The sequence below is a fragment of the Ursus arctos genome, unplaced genomic scaffold (assembly GCF_023065955.2).
Source record: "Ursus arctos isolate Adak ecotype North America unplaced genomic scaffold, UrsArc2.0 scaffold_23, whole genome shotgun sequence".
Classification (NCBI taxonomy): Eukaryota; Metazoa; Chordata; class Mammalia; order Carnivora; family Ursidae; genus Ursus; species Ursus arctos.
The window spans coordinates 45,793,701-45,815,820 of NW_026622908.1; the positions used below are offsets into that span (position 1 = coordinate 45,793,701).

Genomic DNA, 22,120 nt, shown 5'->3' on the forward strand with positions numbered 1-22,120 from the left:
AGGAGGACCCACAGGCTGCTTTCACAGGGGGGGTGAAACACAGCACACGCGGGGTAAGGGTTCCATGCCCAGAGGTGACAGCAAGTGCAAAGGCCCTGGGGCAGGGACATGTTTGCTGTGCTTGAAAAAAGCCAGATGTCTGGGCATCTGGGGCAGAGTGAGCAAGTCAGGAGAGGGACTCAGGAGGTGTGAGGCCGGCGAGGTCCCCACAAGTCGGCTCACACGGGCCTGGCAGGTCACGGCACATTTAACCAGTGCTCCCACTTCCAGCCCCATCTGCATCCTCAACACGGCAGCGCCTGGCCTCCGTGAGCCGGCTTTCTGCAGTCCTGATGTGAGATCTGGCTGGGCCCCGGCTCTTTCCACTGAAGGCAGGCAGGGGATTTCCCCATGCCGTGAGGACAGTTGTCATCTGCCCACCTGCTTCCGGGTTCCCTAATTCTCTTGACCTCTTTCTTCTCCTCTTCCTGGTGCTGAGGACTGCTGACCATGTCTCCTGCGTGCTTACAATCTGGTGGAAGGTGCTCAGGAACCTTCCTGACCCTCACACACATCGACCTGGGGAGCAAGCGTGCTTTTCTCAGCTCAGGGAGAGCAGCGCCTGTAGACCCCTCTGGGCCCCACCCCGGCCTGTCCCACGTGTCCCTGGGGAGGAGTCAGGGGGACCAATGCCCTGCCCCCTTTTCCTCCCACAGGTGCCTGTGGTGCACTCTCGGGGGCGCCCTTGGGGCTCCAGGAGTCTGACCTCAAGCCAGCTCCTTCCCAGGATTGCTCCACATCACGACCCCTTCTGCAGTCTTGCTCAATTAACCAATTCACCAGGAAAATCATCCTGGCCCCAAACTGGTCCCATTCATGGGGCACCCTTCCCCCACACTGCCACTCGTGCCATCTAAAGGGTAAAGGTCACCCCACGGTGCACAGACAGAAAGAAACAACGCTGACCACCTGGGCTGAGCAACCATCGCTTCTAGAACACCGCGGTCCAACACGGTGGGCGCAGAGCCCCTGGAGTACAAGCGACCGAACTTTAAATTCTATTCAACTATAATTAAATGTAGGGATCCGCACGCACGCTGTGGCCACCATGTTGGTCAGCACAGCTCTAGAATATTTTGCCGAATCCAGAATCCGAGCTAAGAATCTCTGCAAGATTTCTTCTACGTGGCTCACCTCCTGAAGGCAACACTCAGACCCTGACTGTCACTGGCTGGATAGGTTAGTGCGCACGTTAGTCTCCTTCTGCCCTGTTGCCCCGCACATCTGACTCAGCCAAACCTGAAGTCCGTGCGTGTCACGTGGCCCCTCTTGAGTCCGACATCCTGGTGTAGGTGTTGGTCTCTGCCCAGCCCTGATTTCTGGCCCGCTGGCTTCCTTGCTGCTCTTCAAACACACCAGGTGCACTCTGACCCCAGGGCCTTTGCACGTGCTGGTTCCAGACCCTGGAAGACTCCCCCCAGGGACCCACATGGCCCACTTTCTCCCTGCCTTTTCCCAGGTCTCTGCTCGGTGTCTGAGGCCATGCGAGGGCCCCATCATGAAAGACCCTCCCCCATTTCTCTCCGGCCCTCTGTCTGCTTCACTGTTCTTCACTTTATTTACCAACTCGGACCTGTTACGTGTTTATCTCTTTCCTTGTGAATTACCAGTCTGGCTGGCGTGCACCCTGAGAGAACAGGGCTGTTGTTTTGCTCACCGATGTGTTTCCCCAGCGCCCAGAACAGAGTGCGGCTCTTACTGGGAACTCTGTGTGCTGCTCGAAATAATGAACTTGAAACCCGATTATTCTCATCACAGATATTCACAGTGTTCCAGCCCAAACATTTCCAGTTACCCAGGTCTCTAGACCCTAACCTAGAAATACAATTTCCATGTGCTTGTTTCTATGGAACACAGAGTCTGAATCCCAGATGAGACTTACAGAAAAACTTAAAAGGAAGTTGTGTGTAAATAAATGGCTTGTCCAAATGCTCGTCCTGCTCAGGGGTGACAGGCTGCAGGGCGTGGAGGGGTAGAAGGCCACAGGGTAGAAGAGGTGGGCCAGGGTGAGCAGAGAGGGGTGGGGGGGCTGTGGAAGCTGGAAACATACACCTTCCCCAAGCGGCAGGGCAGGGGACCCCAACCCTAGTCAAATGCCAAGTCACATAAAGGCTGTCTTTCCTAATTTTTCAAGAGAAGCTGGAAGTCTGAATTTTTATACGAAATTCCTGGGTATTTAAATGTTTGCAAAGGATTTCTTTTTTTAAAAACTCTGGGCAGGCCACAGACGCTCGGGGGTGAGATCCCCTCTGGCTGGCACGCGGCAAACAGTTAAACAGTAGCCGATTCCAGCCACAGGGTAAGTGAGAGCAGGTGCCCTGGGTGCCCTCCGGAGGGTCAGCGGGTCACACGGTGTCAGGTACCCGCGGCACCCAGGTCCCGCCTTGGTGAGCCGCTGCTGAGCACACTAGACAGACACACCGCAAGAAGAAAAGAGAAATGAGAACAGGATCTGGTTGGACAGAAAAAAATTAAGTGTTTCATCATTCACTGTAGCCGGGCTGAGATGAAAAACCCACAAACTCTCCATCATCCGTGAGGGTCCTGGCGCCGCTTCTCCCAGAACACGCGCAGTAAGGGTAAGGAATGGAGGGAAGCCTCAAGTGTCCGACGTCCCCAGGCGTGGCATCCCCTGGCGTGTCTCCTGGGACCCTCGGCTGCGGATCCAGCCCTGCTCCCCGGCCCCCGAGGCTGGCCTGCTCCCGCTCAGCGTGCCACTGATGACAGCAGGCCACGCCCACAGCACCCTCAGACCTCCCCCAGGGAGCCCCGCTCCCTACCCTCTATGCCCCTCAACTGCTGTAATTATCCCCATTTCAAAGGTGTAGGAAGGGGCTGCCTGAGGGTCCCGGGCGAGTGGCCACAACAACAGGAACTGATTCCCCATCTGGAGGCCAGAAGTCTAGAACCCCGGTGTAGGCAGGGCTGCGCTCGCTCCAGAGGCGCTGGGGCAGGGTCCTTCCTGCTCCTCCAGCTGTGCGGGGCTCCAGGTGTCCCCGGGCTGCAGCCCTCCGTGGTCTCGTGGCCCGTCCTCTGTGCGTCTGTGTGAGTGCGCGTGGAATGCCGTCTTACGCTAACTTTGCAATTTCCCAATGTCCACTCCCACCACTTGCAGCATGAAAAACGGCACAACAGGAGAGATCCTGGCACCACGCTCGCGATGTCAGCACGAGGAGTAAGGTTGTGGAGAAACGGAACTATTCTGACCGTGCTCTAAAATCCAAGTGGATTTCAATGACACGAGCCGCTAGCGAGCAGTTTGGGTTTTGAGTCATTAAACAAAGAAATCAATTGAGAAAAGGGCCCAGAGGGCATCAGGAACAGAGGCGCCAGCTGAGTTCCTTTACTCATTTTCCCAGAAAACGTGCAAACATAGACCAGACGTCCCTACAACGTCTACTGCCTTTGTCGCGGGCCTGGCCGCCAGCCCAGAAGCAGCTGCCTCAATGAGGGCACGCGGTCTTCAGCAGGGTCCTCATCACACCACCGTGAATCGTGAGCGACTGGAAGGAGGGGTCCAGCCCTCTGTCTACACCGCGGAATGAGTGAGCTCGACGTGAGCTCCACGCCAATTACACGAGACGCGGGGTCTGAAGGACGACAGCTTCGGCTTCAGAAAAGACACGAGGTCACTTTCATGGGCTCAGGGCTCCCCCGGGGGACATGCAAGGCCACAGGCCAGGAACCACAGAACGAAGAGCTTGAAGACACAGAGAATCATCACGAGACAGAACTTACGGGCATCTTCCCACGGGGCAGCCACAACCCTGGGGTTTAAAACTCAATTCCTCATTTCCTGCTTTGGCCTTTCTCCTGCTTGTATGGCGAGCATGGTGGTCAAGGAGGAACACGGGGTCCAGTGGGAGCACGAGTCATGGGAGGAGCCACAGGAGGAAGGCTCCGTGGTGGGCGGGGCAGAGAGCTGAGCCCACTGAAAGGCAGGCCACGCCAAAGCCACTGCATTCCACCTTCACCAGAGGACTTCCATGCCACGGCTTCTGCCTTTCCCGCCCACCCTGTCCTCACGCTTCCTGCCTCCATGAGCACCGGACACCAGACCCCAGACAGGCCTCTCCCTCCTCGTCCCATTCTCCCCATTCCCTGTGTGCTCTCTGCATCTGGACATCTGGGCGGCAGCTGCTGAATGCAGCTGGGGGACAACTGTGACACATGTGGGGAGAAAGGCCACCTCCCCATATGCACACCGGGTGCTGGAAACACCACGGAAGCCCCTTTCAGGAGGGAGGAAGGGTTCATCCGCTCCTCTGTGTGTCAGCCCGAGTTCTGCGGGGAACAGACCAGCAGGACGTGTGTGTGTGCACGCACGCGTGCACAATTAAGAGATTATTTTAAGGATCTGGCTTGTGCGATTGTGGGGGCTGGCAAGTCCACAATTTGTAGGACAAGCCGGCAAGCTAAGAACTCGGGCAGGCTTTCTACGTTACAGTCTTGAGGCAAAACTTTGTCTTCTCTGGGAAACCCATTTTTTTTTCTTTTTTTCCTTTTAAGGCTTCCCACTGATTAGTCGAGGCCCATCCACATTACAGAGGGTTTGTCTCCTTTGCCCTAAGTCCTCTGGCTGTAGATGTAACCGCATCTGCAAAACCCCTTCACAGCCACGCTGCACTAGGGCTGGATAGATGGCTGGGTGACGCCTCGCCAAGCTCGCACAGCAAAGTGCGCCGCAGCTGCTCTAACTTGCCCGGTTGCTGCACACTGCCTTCACACAGACTTCTGCGTCTTCAGACTTCCTCCGTTCTGTTTTCAGAATCAAGACACATTTGGTTTTTTCCTTTGTTCCCTTGGACTGAGCAATCCAAAGCCCGAAGGATCCCTGATATAGTTCACGCCACGCCAGGATGCAGGGTATGCTCCACGCGGGAGGGAAGCACCTCCTTCACTCCAGACCTGGGAGCGCTGGACTGGAGGGCAGGAGGCCTGGAGCCTACAGACTTGGCCACTAATTTATTTTGCATTCCCATGCATCCAATTCTCTAGAATTCCATTTTGCCTATAAATTAGGAATAAAAATGCCTCCTACTTCATTGGGTTGTTGAACAAGTGAGAATATTCAGAAGAGCATTTGTGAGCTTTAAAATTCTGTGCAACAGGAAAGATTCATCAACATCGCTGCCATCATCACCATCATCACCACCATCATCATCGTCACCATCATAATCATCGTCACCATCATCACCATCATCAGCACCACCATCATCACCATCACCACCATCATCACCATCACCACCATCATCATCACCATCATCACCATAGTCAGCACCACCATCATCACCATCACCACCATCATCATCACCATCATCAGCACCACCATCATCACCATCACCACCATTGTCAGCACCACCATCACCACTGTCAGCACCACTATCATCACCATCATCATGACCATCATCACCATTGTCAGCACCACCATCACCATCATCACCACCACCATCATCATCACCATCATAATCATCAGCACCATCATCACCATCGTCAGCACCACCATCATCACCATCATCAACCATCATCACCGCCATTACCACCATCGTCAGCACCACCATCATCACCATCATCAACCATCATCACTGCCATTACCACCATTGTCAGCACCACCATCATCACCATCACCACCATCATCATCACCATCATCACCATCGTCAGCACCACCATCACCATCGTCAGCACCACCATCATCACCATCGTCAGCACCACCATCATCACCATCATCACCATCATCACCACCATCATCACCATCACCACCACCATCATCACCATCACCACCACCATCATCACCATCACCACCACCACCATCACCACCACCATCATCACCATTACCACCGACATCATCACCATCACCACCACCACCATCACCATCGTCAGCACCACCACCATCACCATCACCACTTTCATCACTATCACCACTACCACCGTCATCACTTTATAGGTTGAATTTTGTCCCCTCCAAATTCAAATGGTGAAATCTTAACCCCCAATATGTTGGTATTTGGAGATAGGGCTTTTAGGGAGGTAATTAAGGTTAAATGTTGTCATAGGGGTGGGGCCCCAACAGATAGAATTGTTTCTACAAGGACAGGATGAGACAGCAGAGACCCCCTCCCATCCTGGGCATGCACAGAGGAAAGGCCAGTGAGTAGTTTGCCATCTATTAGGCATGAAGAGAGGCCTCACCAGAAACTACATTTACTGGCGCCTTGACCTTAGACTTCTAGCCTCCAAAACTGCAAAAATAAATGTGTGTTGTTTACGCCGCGCAGCCTGTGGTATTCTCCTGTGGTATTCTGCTGCGGCCTCGCGAGCTGACCAAGCCAATCCCCACCGCCAGCATCACCGTCTAACACACACCCAAGTAATAATGCAAGAGCTTCTCCTCCTCTTCCTTCTCCTTAAAAAACCATCTCTCGGGATTCTCAAACCCACGCAGGCACCAGGATTTCCAGAGGGCTCCTCAGAACCCAGAGCACGAAGCCCTGCCCTAGAATTTCTGACTCAGTGGGACTGGGAGGCTGGGGGCTGCGTATCTGCATTTTCCCTCAAGTCCTAAAGTGTTGCTGATGTTGCTGTTTCAGCATTTGGATGAGATCATTAAGCAAATGTTCGGCCAGATGAACTCGTGAAACGGTCCAAGATTTCTCAGAACAGCAGCCGAGGATCACAAGCGTTTGCACGGAGCACATCTGATCCCCTTAAACAACACAGCAAGCCGTCACTCCCCCACCCTCTCCACAGTAAGGGACTCCTCTTCCATAACGGGGGGCGGGCGCTGTGAACGAGAATGAGAGCCGGGCACTGTGCAGGCGCGGATCTGTGGGCTGAATCACAGCTCCCTGTCGCTGCAGCCCGAGAAGGCGGGAGACAACGAGGGATGGAACCAGCTCCCGGAATCAGCGGAGCTCATCCGGGCCTGCAGAGCAGCCCCCGCCCCCAGCTCTGAGGCTGCCTGTCACATGAGCAGCCTTCACAGGGTGCCAAGTCCTGTCACTCAACTGCATTTTGCATAACTGGCTTCCAGAACCATTTGGGCACTTGATTGATTATCAAAATAGAGACAGATGGCCTTGCATTGGAGCGGGTGCAGGACCTCTGCTGGGAACGTGTACGACGCATCCTGCCAGGACTCCCGTAGAAGGAGAGCCCCTTGCCGGGGATCACTGCCTGGGGTGCTGATTTAGCAGCAGGGACCAACTGGGAGGCCACCTCTGTGCCGTCTGTCCCAGACGCCCTGTACGGCTACTTCCCTGGAGTGCCAAGTGGCGGTTATGAGGCCCTGCCCCAGAGGGTCAGAAACGGCCCTTCTGTATTATCCAAGGGCTTAACGTGGATCAAAGGGCATTAGCTGTCCTTTTTAAGCAATTAAAGCAATGTTTTGACTTAAAAAAAAGAGGACCAAAGAAATGCATAATTTAGTGGCAAAAATATTTAAACCAAGACCACCACCAAGCCACAGCAAAGCCCAAAGGGGCAGACATGGCCACAAAGAAATGGAAGGTGCCACGGCTCCCTCTAATCACCACTGGCAACAGGACATTTCCCCGGAGCATAACCGCAGTCTTTCTAGACCCAGGAACAAACCAGGAAGTGACTTCCACGATCCACTTTGCTCTAACCGCCTGAAAGCCACGAGACCTGAAACCACAATCCAGTCCCACCGCCACGAGCGAACTAACTGAACGTTAACGGCGGTTATTAGACATTCCGCCCAGCGTCTTTAGATTAAACAGGTTCATTTTCAAGACTTCCAAGCTGTACTTATTAGTAAGGCCTAAGAAGAGTATCAGCAAAGCCACCCGTGCGCGTCAGTTCTACATTAAAGACCTCTCTCAGGTCAAGAAGATGCAAAATTACTTCCGAATAAAAACGACAGGCACTTGGATTTTCGATCCAGCGGAGATACCGAACAGCGTTGAGGGTCAAAAAGCACCGCCATAACTGAACGCGTTAGCCATAAAGAAATTCGTTTCCACCTAAACCATCTGGTCCGCTGCATCGAAACCAGATGAGCCCCATGTCCGCGTGATGGGATATTACACGGCCATAAAGAGGAACGGAGCCCTGGCACGTGCCACCCCACGGACGACCCTGAAACCGGTCTGCGGAGGGAAAGCAGCCGGACACAGAAGGTCTCCGATTGTGCGGTTCCTTCTCCATGAAATGCTCAGAACCGGCAAAGCCACGGACAGCAAGTGGATCCGTGGCTGCCAGGGGCCCGGGGACGGGGGAGAGTGGGGAGCGACTGCTGATGAGTGTGGGGGCGTGGGGTTCTGTTTGGGGGTGATGAAGTGCACATAGTAGTGACGCTTGCACAACATCGGGAATGTTCTTACGGCCACTGAAACGCACCCTTGGAAGCGGTCAAAACGGTCAATGCTGTGTGATACGTACTCTACCATAATTTAAACAGAATTAGGACAGCAGCTTCGCACCCCACCATGGAGCACCGTGCCGACGCTGGGCTGGGGTTGCTCCCTTCCACTCGGGGACCACAGGCCCCGTGGGGGTGCCAGAGGACGAAAGGCCACCTCCCCAGGGTCACGAAGGCCTTTCCAGAGCTGCCTCCTCCAACAGCCCACAAAGACGAGCCGCTGCAGAGAACCACAGACTGAGACGTGTCCGCAGCTCCGGCGCGAAGAAGGGATGGAGCCATGGGCGCGCAGCCTCTGAACGCAGGCGACGTCCCCAGCGAGACGGGCCCACCTCACGCCCTCCACACGTGTCCTCCCACAACCCCGCAGGCAGGGGATGCCGGCTCTTTGAGCCCCTCCTACCTGGAACGGGGTCTGGCTGTTGTAGTTCTTCTGCTCCTTGTCCCCGCCCCGGAAGAGCAGCACTCTGGCACAGCTGTCCTGCAGACGGAGAAAGAGAAACCTGTTTGAGGGTTGGCAGCACAGACGGGCTCCAAAGGGACAACTCAGAGGCTCAGCTCACAGGGGGTTGGGCACGTGCCCACGTGAGGTCCCCGGGGGCCCCTCCAGTCATCAGGGTGGCGAGAAGGAGGGCGAACGGCCCCGCACCCTATCAGGTGAGGCTTAACTTTTGCAAACACTTGGGGAGACTTGGCAGAATCTATACAAGTGTCTAACCCGTGCATCCCATGGCCAAACGATTCGCCCTAAGACTGTGCTACAGAACACCTTGCATGGACATATAAAATATACGATGGGGGAAGTACCGGAAGGAAAACACAAGAAGAAAGAGAAAACCTGAAGACAGCATAAATGTTCTAAAATAAGGGACAGTGGGAATGCATTCTAGAACATTCTTTGCCCAGAAAGTTGGAGGAAAAAACAAGGGAGATCCACAAAGCCTGTAAAGAAATACACCAAGAACTTCCAAGTAGAAAGCGCAGACTTGCCAAGTAGAAAGTCCCAGAACAATAACACAGGGTAACTTCATTTATGTTTGAAAAGCCTCTATGTGGTAGAAAAGTAAACAGCATGTCTGGAGGTGAGCGTACCAGTGACCAGGACATGATTTCCCACAAAGGAGAAAGCGTTCGGGAGTCAAAGGCGGGGGGGGAGTCGTTGGTTATTATTTTTATATTTCTATTTTTTTTTAAAGGCAGTCAATAGTCCTTCACTGTGTATTTTTACAGTGAAAAGAAGTCTGCCCCCGTCGTGTAGCGAGCATCTACTATTTGCACACCGGTGTCCATGCACCAGGCAGCAGGAGGCCTGCTGGAGGCGTGCAGAGTAGCAGCCACGGGTGCACAGTCTACCTCGGTTCTCCCGTCCTTCCCCGTGGAGTCCGGAGCAGAGACAGCAGGCGTGACCACCCTGAACGTGGTACCTGTGACCACCCAGGGCGCCCTGGCCCCAGATCAGAAGGGGATCCGTGACCTAGGAAAAGACAGGCACAGGCAAAGCGGGGGAAGCAGAGTGGGGACGAAGCTGGCACCCACAGACAGAACGGGGTGGAAGGAACGGGAGCTCCAATGGGGCTCCGGGTGGGGTGACGGAGGGTCCTAGCCCTGGGTGCTGATGGCTGCGCCACCGGGGGACGGATGAACAATCCACAGGATCCTGTATTCCCGATGGCAAACTGTATGGTGTGACCTCTGCCTCAGTAGGTCCCAAATTAGAGCAGGAAGACGTGAGAGCAAGGGACAGAGACAGCGGCAGAGACACAGAGACAGAGAGAGAGGACACTCGCTGCAAAGTCCCATCATCAACGCAAGAATAAATGCTCACCAGGCACCGCCATTCACGCCCTCCCAGGTGGGACCCAGCCAGGGCCCCTCCCACCCAGGGAAGACTGTGAGTCACTATTACCCAAGCCGGAGACACGGTCCATGACTCTCATGTTTACCAGACTCCACGTGAGATCACAGCCCAGAGCTATCACAAAACTAAAGGGCAAACGGTTCACTTGGTTTCATAACAATTACACCTTGTGTGTGCACGTGGGGGGGGTGGGTGTGTGTGGGTGTACACGTGTGTGCAGGCATGCATGTATGCACATGTGTGCAGGAGTGTGTGCACATGTGCGGGGGTGTGTGGGCGGGTATGTGTGTGTAGGCACCTGTGTGTATGCACGTCTATGCATACATGTGTATTCACATGTGGGTGGGTGCGCATGGGTGTGCAGGTGTGTATGCACGTGCGGGTGGGTGCGCATGGGTGTGCGGGCGTGTGTATGCACGTGTGGGTGGGTGCGCATGCGTGTGCAGGTGTGTATGCACGTGTGGGTGGTGCGCATGCGTGTGCGGGCGTGTGTATGCTCACCTATGTGGGTGTGTGCACACATGTATGCAGGAATGTGTGCATGTGTGCACACGTGTGTGTGTGAGTGCACGCATGTGTGCTTTGCCATCCAGCACCCCTACTAGGGGCTGACAGGAAGCCCATTTCACAGACAAGGTAGCGGAGGCCCAGAAAGGTTAAGTGGAAAACCACGGCTGCGGAAAGGGAGCGAAAGAGAACGCTATGACCAAGAAGTGGCCGCGGGGGAGCTGGCTGTCCCCCCGCACAGCTGCCGGCTGCCGAGGTCCTCCCTGAGGGGCCTCTTCTGTGATACACCACAGTGCGTCTCCATCCGCTTAAACCCGTCAGTCGAGTGTAGACGGAGAAGCAGTCCGCATTTTTTGTTTTGAGAGCCAAAGCATCCTCTGCCAATTATCTTCTTGGCAACATTTTCAGAGACACGTAAGAGGACTACCACAGCCTCCTCCCCTCGGCGAGGCTCTCTAGGCTTGCCCTGCCCCCAGCCGGGCTCACCATCCCTCTGGGCCACCACCTCCTGCAGGAGCCCAGGCGCCACCACGTTCAACGTATACGCGAAGAAACAGACCCAGAAAGCACATTCTTTCATGCACACAACGGTCGATACGGAGGGTCGGCCCGGCCGGGTTCTCCTCTGGCCACTGGGGACGCAGAGCGCTGAGCAGACGTGTGACTGGGAGAGTGAGGGCAGGTGGTCAGGGAAGCCCCTGTCCCCCAGCAGCGGGTCCCTAAGCCAGCCCGAGGCGAGGGAAGAGCCGGGTGACAATCGGGGGAAGTGTTCCCAACAGAGGGACAGGAAGTGCAAGGGTCCCGGTGCGGGAGCAAGGGGGCAGAGGCCTCCAGAGCGGTGTGCCGTGGCGTTCCCAGCACCGGACAGCAGCCCATCTGCACGGCACAACTCCACTCTGGGGTCTGCAGAAGGCGCATCAGAGAGAAGCCGGCCCAGAGGGATGGCCAGTCGGGGGCAACGGTGGCTGTCTGGGAGAAAATGCCAGGAGCCCGGGCAAGGGTGGGAGGGGCAGCAGGGAGCCGGGGATGCCTGGCACGGAGCAGGAGGGCAGTCCGGACTCCAGGAAGCTGCAGAGGGAAGGGGGCTATTCACACGGTGGGGAGGAGGTTTCTACAAGGCCTCTCGGCGGGGCAGGGGGCCCCACTGCCAGAGCTCAGGGCAGAGGTGTTTTCTAGAAGGTACCAAAGGCCACAGACAGGCCTGCCTGAGGTCAGCATGGGAGATAACATGGGCCATGGGGGCGTGCGGTGTGCAGGGGCAGCGGACAGATGGAAGCTTGACGGGGTGGCAGGTGGGGGAAGCTCACGGGAGCCCCCAGAGAAGGTCAGCGGAGTCTAGACACAAGGAAACGGGCAGACGGAGGAGGAAACGCGAGAGGGCAACCAGATGCGGGCTACGGGTTTGCCCAGAATGGCCCCGTCAAGGCCACAGCCAGGGTTTTAACTCTGGGTTTCCAAGTCCCACCCGGTGCTCTCATCTCCACGGCACGGAGGTGATGTCACTGACGTGATTTATTAAATACTCCAAATTGTAAGTTGAGAACCGTTTCCAGTTTGTATTATCCCCTGACACGCGCCTGTGCAGGCAGACAGAAATCTAAGACGACGTAAATGCCGCTGTCCGTAAAGAGGCAAGGGAGGGACAGGAAGACGGGTGTCACCAGAGCAGCTAGAACCCCGCCCCTTGGAGGAGCAGCGCCCTACAGACCACACCTGACCATGCCGCGGACCACAGCGCCTGTACCTGACCTGCACCCAGGGGAGCCCCGGACCCACCCCAGCCAAGGGTCACAGCCAAGGGTCCCTGCAGCCTTGGGGCAAAGAAATACAGGGCGGGTTCGAAGCCCAGCTGCGCCGCTTACCCGCCGGGCTGCCATGGACCAAGCCTCCATCTCCTGACCCGTAGGAGAGAATGTCAACCAACAGCAGCCACTGAAAGCTCCCTGGGGATCTAAAGGGAAAGACCACGTGGATGCCCTCCTTCCGCCAGATGACACCCCCAGTGCCCCCGAGGATGACAACCCCCATGATGGCCCTGGGGAGGCAGCCACCGTGCGGACCTGCGCTCCACCGACCCCAGCAGGGCCAGAGACGCAGCCTGTCTCTTCCTACTGGGGGCCTCACTGGAATCAGAGGCAGGGTTCACTTCCCATCCTCCCCAAAAGTTGGCCTGGCCTAGAAACCTTTGATATTTAAGACCCCCTCCCTTCCTTCATTATCCAAGCCAGAAAAACAAACATCAGGCTACCTCCTTCCCTCTGGGTCTCCAGGAAAGCCGGCAAGGGGCTGAGGGCCCGGCAGGTTAGACACAACTTGCTGCTCACAATCAAAGCCCTAATTAGTTGATTTCATAAGAGAAGGGAATATCTGATCAGTATATTTTATCAGAAGTGTGCAGATGAGTAATGCTGAAAATTGATAAAACACACACATCAAATCCATAAATCTAGATGCTTTCAGATTTAACAAGGAGAGGCTTGGCAAGGCAAAAAGCAGCAGCAGGACTATCAGCACCATCAGCACCAACATCGCCATCATCATTGGCACCATCATCACCATCATCATCACCACCATCATCACCACCATCACCATCACCATTACCACCATCATCATCACCATCATCATCACCATCAACATCATCGTCACCACCATCATCACTAGCATCACCATCATCACCATCATCATCACCACCATCACCATCATCACCATCAACATCAACATCATCATCACCACATCATCACTAGCATCATCACCATCACCACCATCATCATCATCACCATCAATATCACCATCATCATCATCGTCACCACCATCATCACTAGCATCACCACCATCACAACCATCATCATCAGCACCACCATCACCACCATCATCATCACTACCATCATCACCATCATCACCACCATCACAACCATCATCAACATCATCATCACCACATCATCACTAGCATCATCATCATCACCACCATCATCACCATCATCACCATCACCACCATCATGATTACCATCACCATCACCATCACCACCATTATCACCACCATCAGCAGCAGCATCACCACCAGCATTACAGCTACCATTTAACTGAGCCTCCACGGTGTGGCAGACATACCATATGTTTGTTTTCTATTTTAAGCCTCTTAGCAACCCTGGCAGCTAGGTAGAATTAGCCCTACATTGCAGATGGGAGATTTCATTGCCCAAGAGACAGGAGTGTGCTCTCGACAGCACAGCAAGGCCACGGTCTAGGCCACACGGAGCCTGGACGGCCATGCCTCCTTGCACCGCAACTCCATTTCACTGTGGCTGCTTCTCAATGCCTTTCCCTGAATCCTATTCCGACTTTACCACACTGCGTCCCCACCCCTGGACAGTCTACTTTTCAGCACGATTTCCCAGAGTACTCTGCATGTGCGACCTCTGACACCCCTTTCTGCTGAAAGGCGCAAAGTGGTTCCTCTTGTCTGCACTGAGCCGGGCCTGATGCCACCACGTGAAGTACACATGACTAGAAAGGAGGAGCTCAACACATTGGTGACATGGGAGGACGGGGCCCGGGCCAGGGACGATGTGCAGTGCGTGCCGGACGTGGGAGGACAGGGCTCCACGTGGCCTAGACCGTGACCCTGCTGTGTTGCTGACCATGCCGCAGAGGAGAGGCACACCGCCTAGAGCAACAGCAGACTGATCCCAGGACCCTGGAGAGGGGCCAGCTCTCACACATCTACCCCAGCTCACTGGCGAACTGGGAGGAAGTCACTCAGCCTTGGAGCGGGGAGTCTGTCTACACGTGTGTCTGGGGAGGGTGTCGATGCCGTCTTCCCCACCCAGGCTTGGCAAAGTATGGCCCCCAGCCCAACTCAGCCTGTCACCTCTTTTACAAATAAAGTTTGATCAGCACAGGGCCACGCTCACCTTAGTGCTGTCTGTGGCCGAGTTCATGCTGCAGCGGCAGAGTGGAGTGGCTGTGACCAAGGCCATGTGGCCCACAGAGCCAAAAATATTTACCAAGTAGCCCTTTACAGGAAATGCTTGCTCCTAAAAGAAAATACCTAAAAGAAAAATACTCCTAAGGCGCATGGGGGAGGGTCTTGGCACATGGGGGAGGGTCTTCCCGAAGCCGTCAGCCGAGGGCTGGGGACAGATGGGGGGGCAGGCAGCACGATGCCAGTCATATTGGCTCCGTCAACAAGTCAGAATGCGGACTACCAGACTGTTTGAACCCTTCCTAACAAAATACCAACAACGCTTTCAAAGACTGTCTTGTCCACAATTATTTCAAGTGACAGAAAACATTTTTTTCTGTTTTTTTTTCATTCATGATAAATTATGCTTGAAATCTACTGGGGAAAATGAAGGAATGCTTTTCCCCTCTAAGGCAGCGATTAAGAAGCACATGTCGGCACAGATGTTTTACCAGCCAAAGCCAAGTCTCACGATGCGTGTTTTCTGAATGCGGCCCAGCTCGACATCTCCACGCTCACAAAGCCACCCCAACATCCCAAAACGCCGAGCAGCCGCCTGCCCCCGCTGCACGCTCGTCCCACCGATACGCTTGCCTTAAGGGAGAAGCCGGCAGCCCTGCTGAAACACTACCCTGACCCCCTCTGACTGGGCTGCTCCCCTGTGCCGGCCACAGAACAGACCCTAAAAGATGGTGATCTATGCGTCTGACAAGGTGGCTCCAAGAGGGACAGGTGCCAGCAGGGAAAACAGGTGAGGCATAATAATGGCAGCTCACCCTGGTTATCTTGAGGAGGGTACAGAGCAAACAGTACAGCTAAGGCTCTCAGGGGCTCATTAAGAGAAGGCTTGACTAAGGGCAGGGTATCTGAGTTGGGTCTTGAAGGATGCATAGGAGTTTTCTAAGGCAAAGACTCTAGGAGGGTTTCATAGCTGGAAGTAAAGTGGCTGGAAGGAGCGGGTCTGGGAGGGGCCAGGGAAAGGACTTAGGTGAAGGCGAAGGCTGAAGATTTCACCCAAAAAGATGTCATCAGGGCTTTTTTCTGGGAAGATGCCGCCGATGGCAGAGAAGACCAACTGCACGCAGCTTGGGGGCCCCCAGAAGATCTCCCCTCTGTTCCTCCAGTTGGTGGAACTCCCCACATTCTGCTCAGCTCTTCAGTATAGTGTCCAGACCCCACCACCCTCCAGACTCAAAGTTCCTTGAAATCAGAGAGACAAGAAGAAAAGAAAGCTGGAGCAGAGAACACCTTCGATACTGGTGTCCAGGAGTTATGTTGACCTTGAGCCTCAAGGACACTGACCCACCCTCCCCTACCCCTCACCCCTACCCCAAGCAGTTCCTGCAACCCAACCCCTCTCAGGAGCCCCAGACCCTTCCCACGGCCTCCGCGAGCCTCCCCACTATCTTCGCCCCCCCCCCGCTGTACCTCTCGGTGGGACCGGCAAGGCGCTCACATGGTCCACGGTGCCTCCCCCACCATGTAGGAGTCACAGTGCTGGAGGCCAGGGGTCATGTCCCCCCCCCCCCAAGGGCACACCAGACAAGCTCAGCTCCAGCTCCCCTTGGTTTCCAAAAGTACATGCTTTCTTTGTTCACACTGGGGTTCCAATTTTAGGTACAGCCCCCGCCCCCCTGAAATGAAAGCAGGGTCTTAAAGAGACACTTGCACACCCACGTTCACAGCAGCGTTATTCACAACAGCCAAGAGGGGGAAGCATCCATGTGTCCATCAAGGGATGAATGGAGAAACAAAATGTGGTCCAGCCACATAATGACATATTACTGAGCCGTAAGAAAGGACATTCGACACCTGCGACACACGGATGGACCTTGAGGACATTATGCTCCGTGAAATAAACCAGATGTAAAAGGACAAATGCTGCAGGAACCCACTCAGGTGCGGTCCCCAGAGGAGTCAGCTCCGTGCAGACAGAAGGTTGATGGTGGGCGCCAGGGGCTGCGAAGGGGACGGGGAGTTGGTGTCTCTCAGGACAGCTCCCGTTGGGGCGATGGGAAGTCCCAGAGATGGCTAGGGCTGCTGGTGGCACAGTGACGTGAACGTGCTTAATGCCACTGAACAACATCGCAAAGTGGTTCAAGCCGTAAATGCTTCTGTCGTGTGTATGTTACCACAGTTACAGAGAAAAAGCCTGTTGGGAGCGTGTTTGTACACGCGGTGGTGGTAATTCGTCTTCACTGCACGCTGGTCCTGTGCACTCTGGCGGGGTGCCAGAACTCTCTCGGGGGCTCAGTCAGCCACGCCCTTGCCCCTCCACCCCGCACGTCCCAGCTCACGGCCACCTGGGGGAGGGCAGAGTTGCACCTTCCACCGGGGATGATGGAAGCTAGAGGATCCCCGGTGCCCCAGCTCGTGTCTGGAAGCGGACAGTGTGGTGGTGCGGCCTGGGGGGGGGGGGGCAGATCTGGCTTTCAAGCCCCGCGCCAGCCCTGGGACCGTGCCCTTCTCTTCCCCGCGACTCGGCTCCTCTTTGCTCTAACGGGGTAACCCATTCTCAAAGAAGCAGCTGAAGATGGCAGCTTGCAGGGGCCGGACGTGTCCCCCCGCATTCCTCCGTGAAGCCTTAACCCCTACGGTGAGGGATCTTGGAAATGGGCCTTGAGGAAGGGTTGTGGTCCAGTGAGGTCCTGAGGGGGGGTCCTGACTACGGGACAGCGCCCTTGTCAGAAGAGGCCCCCGAGTGCTCTTGCTTGCTCCCCACCACGTGAGGACACAGACCCAGGCGGCCTCTGCAGCCAGGAAAGGGCTCTCACTGGGAACGGAACCTGCCCGCACCCTGATCTTGGACCTCCGGCCTCCGGGACCATCTGCTATTTGAGCCCCATCTGCAGGGCTCTGTTAAGGCACCTGTGCTGACCCAGACAGCACGCTGGGGGCGCCCACATGGCCGGACAGGGTGTAGGGGAACGCACCCCCCAGCACGCCCCCACTGACCTGGTTGTAGAGGGCGCAGATGTGCAGGGCCGTGTTCCCCGAGGCGTTCTGGGCCGCCATGTCCGCCCCGTAGAAGAGCAGGTGCTCTAGGTGCTGCACGTGGCCGTACCTGCAGGCCTGCAACGAGAGCCCACGCTGTCAGTGCGAAAACCACACGCGCGTCTCCAAGCTCGACAGTGCTTGGCCGCCTCCCGGCCACACAGTGTGGCCGACCCCAGCCCACCCCGTGTCGGACCAGGGCCCCAAATACAGGGGCACCCACAGCGTCCTGAGACTTGGCGGGGCCATCTGACCCCTGGCTGGGGATCAGGGCGGGGAGCTCATCACAGGACTGAGGACTTATGCTGGGCTCCGGTCTGTGAAGGGCCCCAGTGTGCCTTTTGCTTGGACCTGGTCCCCAGGCCAGGCACGGGCTCCCTTCCCTGGACACAGTAGGGGCCGTACGTGCCCCTTCTGGCTATTTTCACACCCCTTCTTGGGGAGGGAGTTTGGATAAGTGGGGCCAGGGATGGAGTGTCCTGGTTTGCATTTTGTGGGGCTGGCCACCAAGGCCAGCAGGAAGGCTCCACGCATGTCTCTGGTAGATCTGCAGCCAAGTCACAGACCTTCTGTTTTCCAGAACGTTCCCCTGTGAGCCTATGTCTTCAGACATAAACCCTACATTCTTATGAGAATCACGTAGAATAAGGGACCCCAAAGGGCCCACACGATGCTCGGCACCAGGGCAGCCCCTCCCCGCAGCAGCTCTTGGGCAGCCAGGAGGCCCAGCGCTCTGACAGCTCCGGCAGGGGTCCAGGGCACATAGCGTGGTACCAGGGCAGCCCACGACCCTGGGCAGACAGTCCGCTCCAACCAGCCGCCCACCCTATCTTCCCCACTTCCCGCACCTCGGGAAGGCCAGCGTGTGACCAGCGATCGGCAGCATGGGAGGCGAGAGGGCCACCGTCCCTGTGAGCGGTGACAACGTGGTTGGGAGGCGGGAAGGCCAGGAAGCGGGTCCTGACCCACACTTCTCAGGCCGAGGGTGGCCCCTGAGGCCCACGGCAGGAAGGCTCACGAAGCAGGTGGTTACCCGGATATGGCTGCTTTTACCTGTCCGCCCTCCTCCCCCGTGGCAACAGTGCCTGCGCTCCCTGTGGGGCCCCCAGCCCCACTCTCAGAGGTCGGGGGGGCTGCCCCACCCCATTGCTGTTGCGGGCACAGCCCACGGGTCTCTGCAACCAGCACCAGGCCACAGGCTGGGCGTGCGTGTGGGGATCCCATGAGGACCTGAGACTGTAACACTGGTCAGAACTGCTAGAAAGCTCCATTTCTTCCAGGACGGCCGGCGGAAAACCTGCAGAACTCCAGAGCTGCTGGGGCCCCCAACAAAGGAACAAGGGTGCAGGGGAGAGAAAGGGAGGGAGGGAGGACAGAGGTGGAGCCAATGACAGACGCACACACAGCCCGTGACAGGGCCCTCCGAGCTCCAGCCATGCCTGGACTCCTCAGGACACAAAGCCTGGGCAGAACTTTGATTTTCCCTTATACCAGTTTGAGTTGAGATTTCTGTTCCTTAAATCAAAGGAGCCTGGACTCACCAGCTCTCCCCAGAGGATGGGAGTCCAAACCCCCCATTTGGCGGCCACGATAGTGATCACTAATGCAGGTGAGAAACACCAACGGATGCTAAGACCGTCCATGAATGGGGAATGAGGAAAGGGACTGAACAGCCTCAGAGACCCCACAAAACCCTAACTGCAGAAGGAAAGAGAGAAGCCTGGCAGACTCCACCTGGCCAAGCAGACTGAACGTCACCAGTAATGGGCAAGGGTCACCACGTGCCCCCCCCCACAGGATGCCAAGAACGCAATATTCCTACGCGATCACTCCTACGATATTCCTGCCAAAATGCACACCCCGGACCTCATTGCGAAGAAACACCAACCCAGCCCAAGTTGAGAAGCAGTCTCCAAACTGACTGCCCTGTAATCTTCGCAGGAGTCCCCGATGGAAAGCTTCCATGCGGGATCCCGGACGGGATCCTTTCAGCATAAGGGACATTATTGGGACGATGGACGAAACTCAAACGTGGTCTCTGAGTGAAGGTACGTGGGGTTCTCTAATATTCCGGCAACTCTTTTGTGAGTTTGAAACCAACAGAGTCTTTTACAGTTTAGAGAAACTAGTCCTTGTTTGACACAAAGACCTCAAAGCTCACCAAAGTCAGAAATTTGTCCAGCCCCAGGATAAGCTATGCTAACCATTTGCCCTTGAAATGGGCGTTGTGGCTCCTGGCCTCTGAGAGGCAGCCAGAGGCCAGAGCGCTGACACCTGACATACAGCACGGCTTACCCTCCTGCATCTTAACCACCTTGATGAATGCTTTTTGGGAAATGCATGGGGGGGGGGGGGGGGGGGGCTCCACTCCATGCCTACTGCCTGCAAGTCTCCTGGGCGTGCATATTTAGAGAAGTTTCCCCAAGAGTCCTGGGGCTCATTCCAGCTCTGCTAAACACCCACCCCATCACTAGCCAACCACAGAACTCGGTGGAAATTGGGGAAAAGGGCGCGCCTTCCTTCCAGCGCTTTACTGCCACCTGCTGGACACCCGCGGTGACGCAGCTCCTACCCTAACAAGGCAGCAAGCGGAGAGGCGCCCCAGGCTGTGCACTGCACTTGGAACAACGTGGAGTTCATTGCATTGCAGATGAACAGCAAATGCGTCTGCTTGGTTCTGTGCCACCAGCAAAATTATTTCAATCCACACCACGCTTAGGCATATCTCCCATATACAGCATGTGCTTATAATGTGAGCGGGAGACATCCTCACCGAATGGTTCGAAAACAAGACATCATTTCGGCCCTCTCCCGGTCAGGAAGTGAGGTGCGGGGCAGGACAGAGACACTGTCTTGCCCAAACACACGCACACGCGGCTTGTTTGACTCGAGCCACTGGCTGCCCCACGGCCCTGGGTTCCACGGTTTTCAAAGGCCAGTCGTGGTCTTGCTGCCAGCCCAAAGGGGAGTCAGGGAAACGGGCGAATGAGTGTGTGGACGGCAGGTTGATCGAAAGTGGCCAGTTCTGTGTTGGCCAGGGTTAGGAGCTGAACTATGTTCCCCAAATTCCTGTGTTGGAGCCCTGACCCCCAGCACCTCAGAACATGACCGAATCTGGACAGGGGCCTTTACAGAGGTGACTAAGGTACCATGAGGTCATCAGGGTGGGCCCTGATCCCGTGTGACCAGGCTCCTTACGAGAAGAGCGGGTCAGGACACAGACACACAGAGGGACGACCCCAGGAGGACCCGGGAAGAGGACGGCTGTCCACACACAAGGAGAGAGGCCTCAGGGGGACCCCGCCCTGCCCACACCTGCATTTCGGGCGTTGGCCTCCAGGACCAGGAGACTGTGGACCTCTACTGTATGTGCCTCCTGTGTGTGGGACTTCGTTACAACTACCCTAACAAACCAACACGGTCGGCTCAGATCAACTCGTCTCTAAGTTTCAGTCTGAAATGATGACATACAGTAGGTGCCATGCTGAGAATTCCAAAAGGAAAGATGTATTTTGACATCTATGACAGCTGCCACTTTCCCTATGGCACCCACTGCTTTTATACCGTGATTTCTGGACATAAGACGTCTCTTGCAGACTTCACTGGCATCACTAGGGTAGAACATGGCTCTAACCACGGAGAGGTGGTGGTGCCCCTGCCACCCCGGCCTGGGGTCCTCACCCTCCCCTCCCCTCCCAGCACCTCATCTCCTCTTAGCCCCAAAAATCAGGGCTGGTCGGAAAGACAACTGCTTGGTGGGCCTCAATCCCTCTGCAGGCCCACGGCAAAAGGATGCGTCGATTACTTCTCTGAAGGAATCCTTGCTCACCTGGGCAGGGGCATGCGATACGGACCTGATGCCCCAGGTCAGTATGGGGCAGACCCCCAAAGCAAGGTGAGGCACCTTCCTGCAGCTCCAACCGCTGGGGCCCCAGGGGCTTGGCCACTCGCAGTGTGGAATGGGAGCTGGGGAAACCGCGTGGGCTAAGCAGGCATGCTGTCAAGCTCTGATCCCTCCACCTAGCGGCGGAGCATGCCATCCCCAGGCTCATTGTGACAGCCCCACCCCGTGAGGCCGGCGACACCACCTTCCCTGACCTGAGACAGCATCTGCCCATCACGGCAGCCAGGCTCGGATGCCCCACTCTGTATGAAGCCTCCTACCTGTTCTGGTTCGAACTGGCCACTCCTTGCGGGGGGCTCCCTGTTCACACCCGTGCTCCCGCGAGTTCCAGGCTTCCCTGGACATGGGGGGCATCCCAGTGCATTAGGGAGACCCCGACTTAAAGGAAGACCAGAGTCCATGGCATCTAAATGCTAACTCCTTCAGCCAACCCATATTCAGGAGCGCGTGTGATGCGTGGGGGCAGAGCCCCCCTGC

At 56.1% G+C, this 22,120-nt stretch overlaps 1 protein-coding gene across 6 annotated transcripts in view; it reads right to left on the minus strand.

Annotated features, from left to right (window-relative positions):
* Positions 1 to 22,120, minus strand: part of SHANK2 (SH3 and multiple ankyrin repeat domains 2) — a 503,000-nt gene that overhangs the window by 364,181 nt on the left and 116,699 nt on the right. For all 6 annotated transcript variants that reach the window (XM_026482959.4, XM_026482956.4, XM_026482958.4 and 3 more), the window contains 2 exons: positions 17,701 to 17,817; positions 8,823 to 8,900 (listed from right to left, as the gene is read on the minus strand). In XM_026482959.4, the coding sequence (XP_026338744.3) occupies positions 8,823 to 8,900; positions 17,701 to 17,817 (195 nt within the window). The remainder of the gene's footprint in view (positions 1 to 8,822; positions 8,901 to 17,700; positions 17,818 to 22,120) is intronic.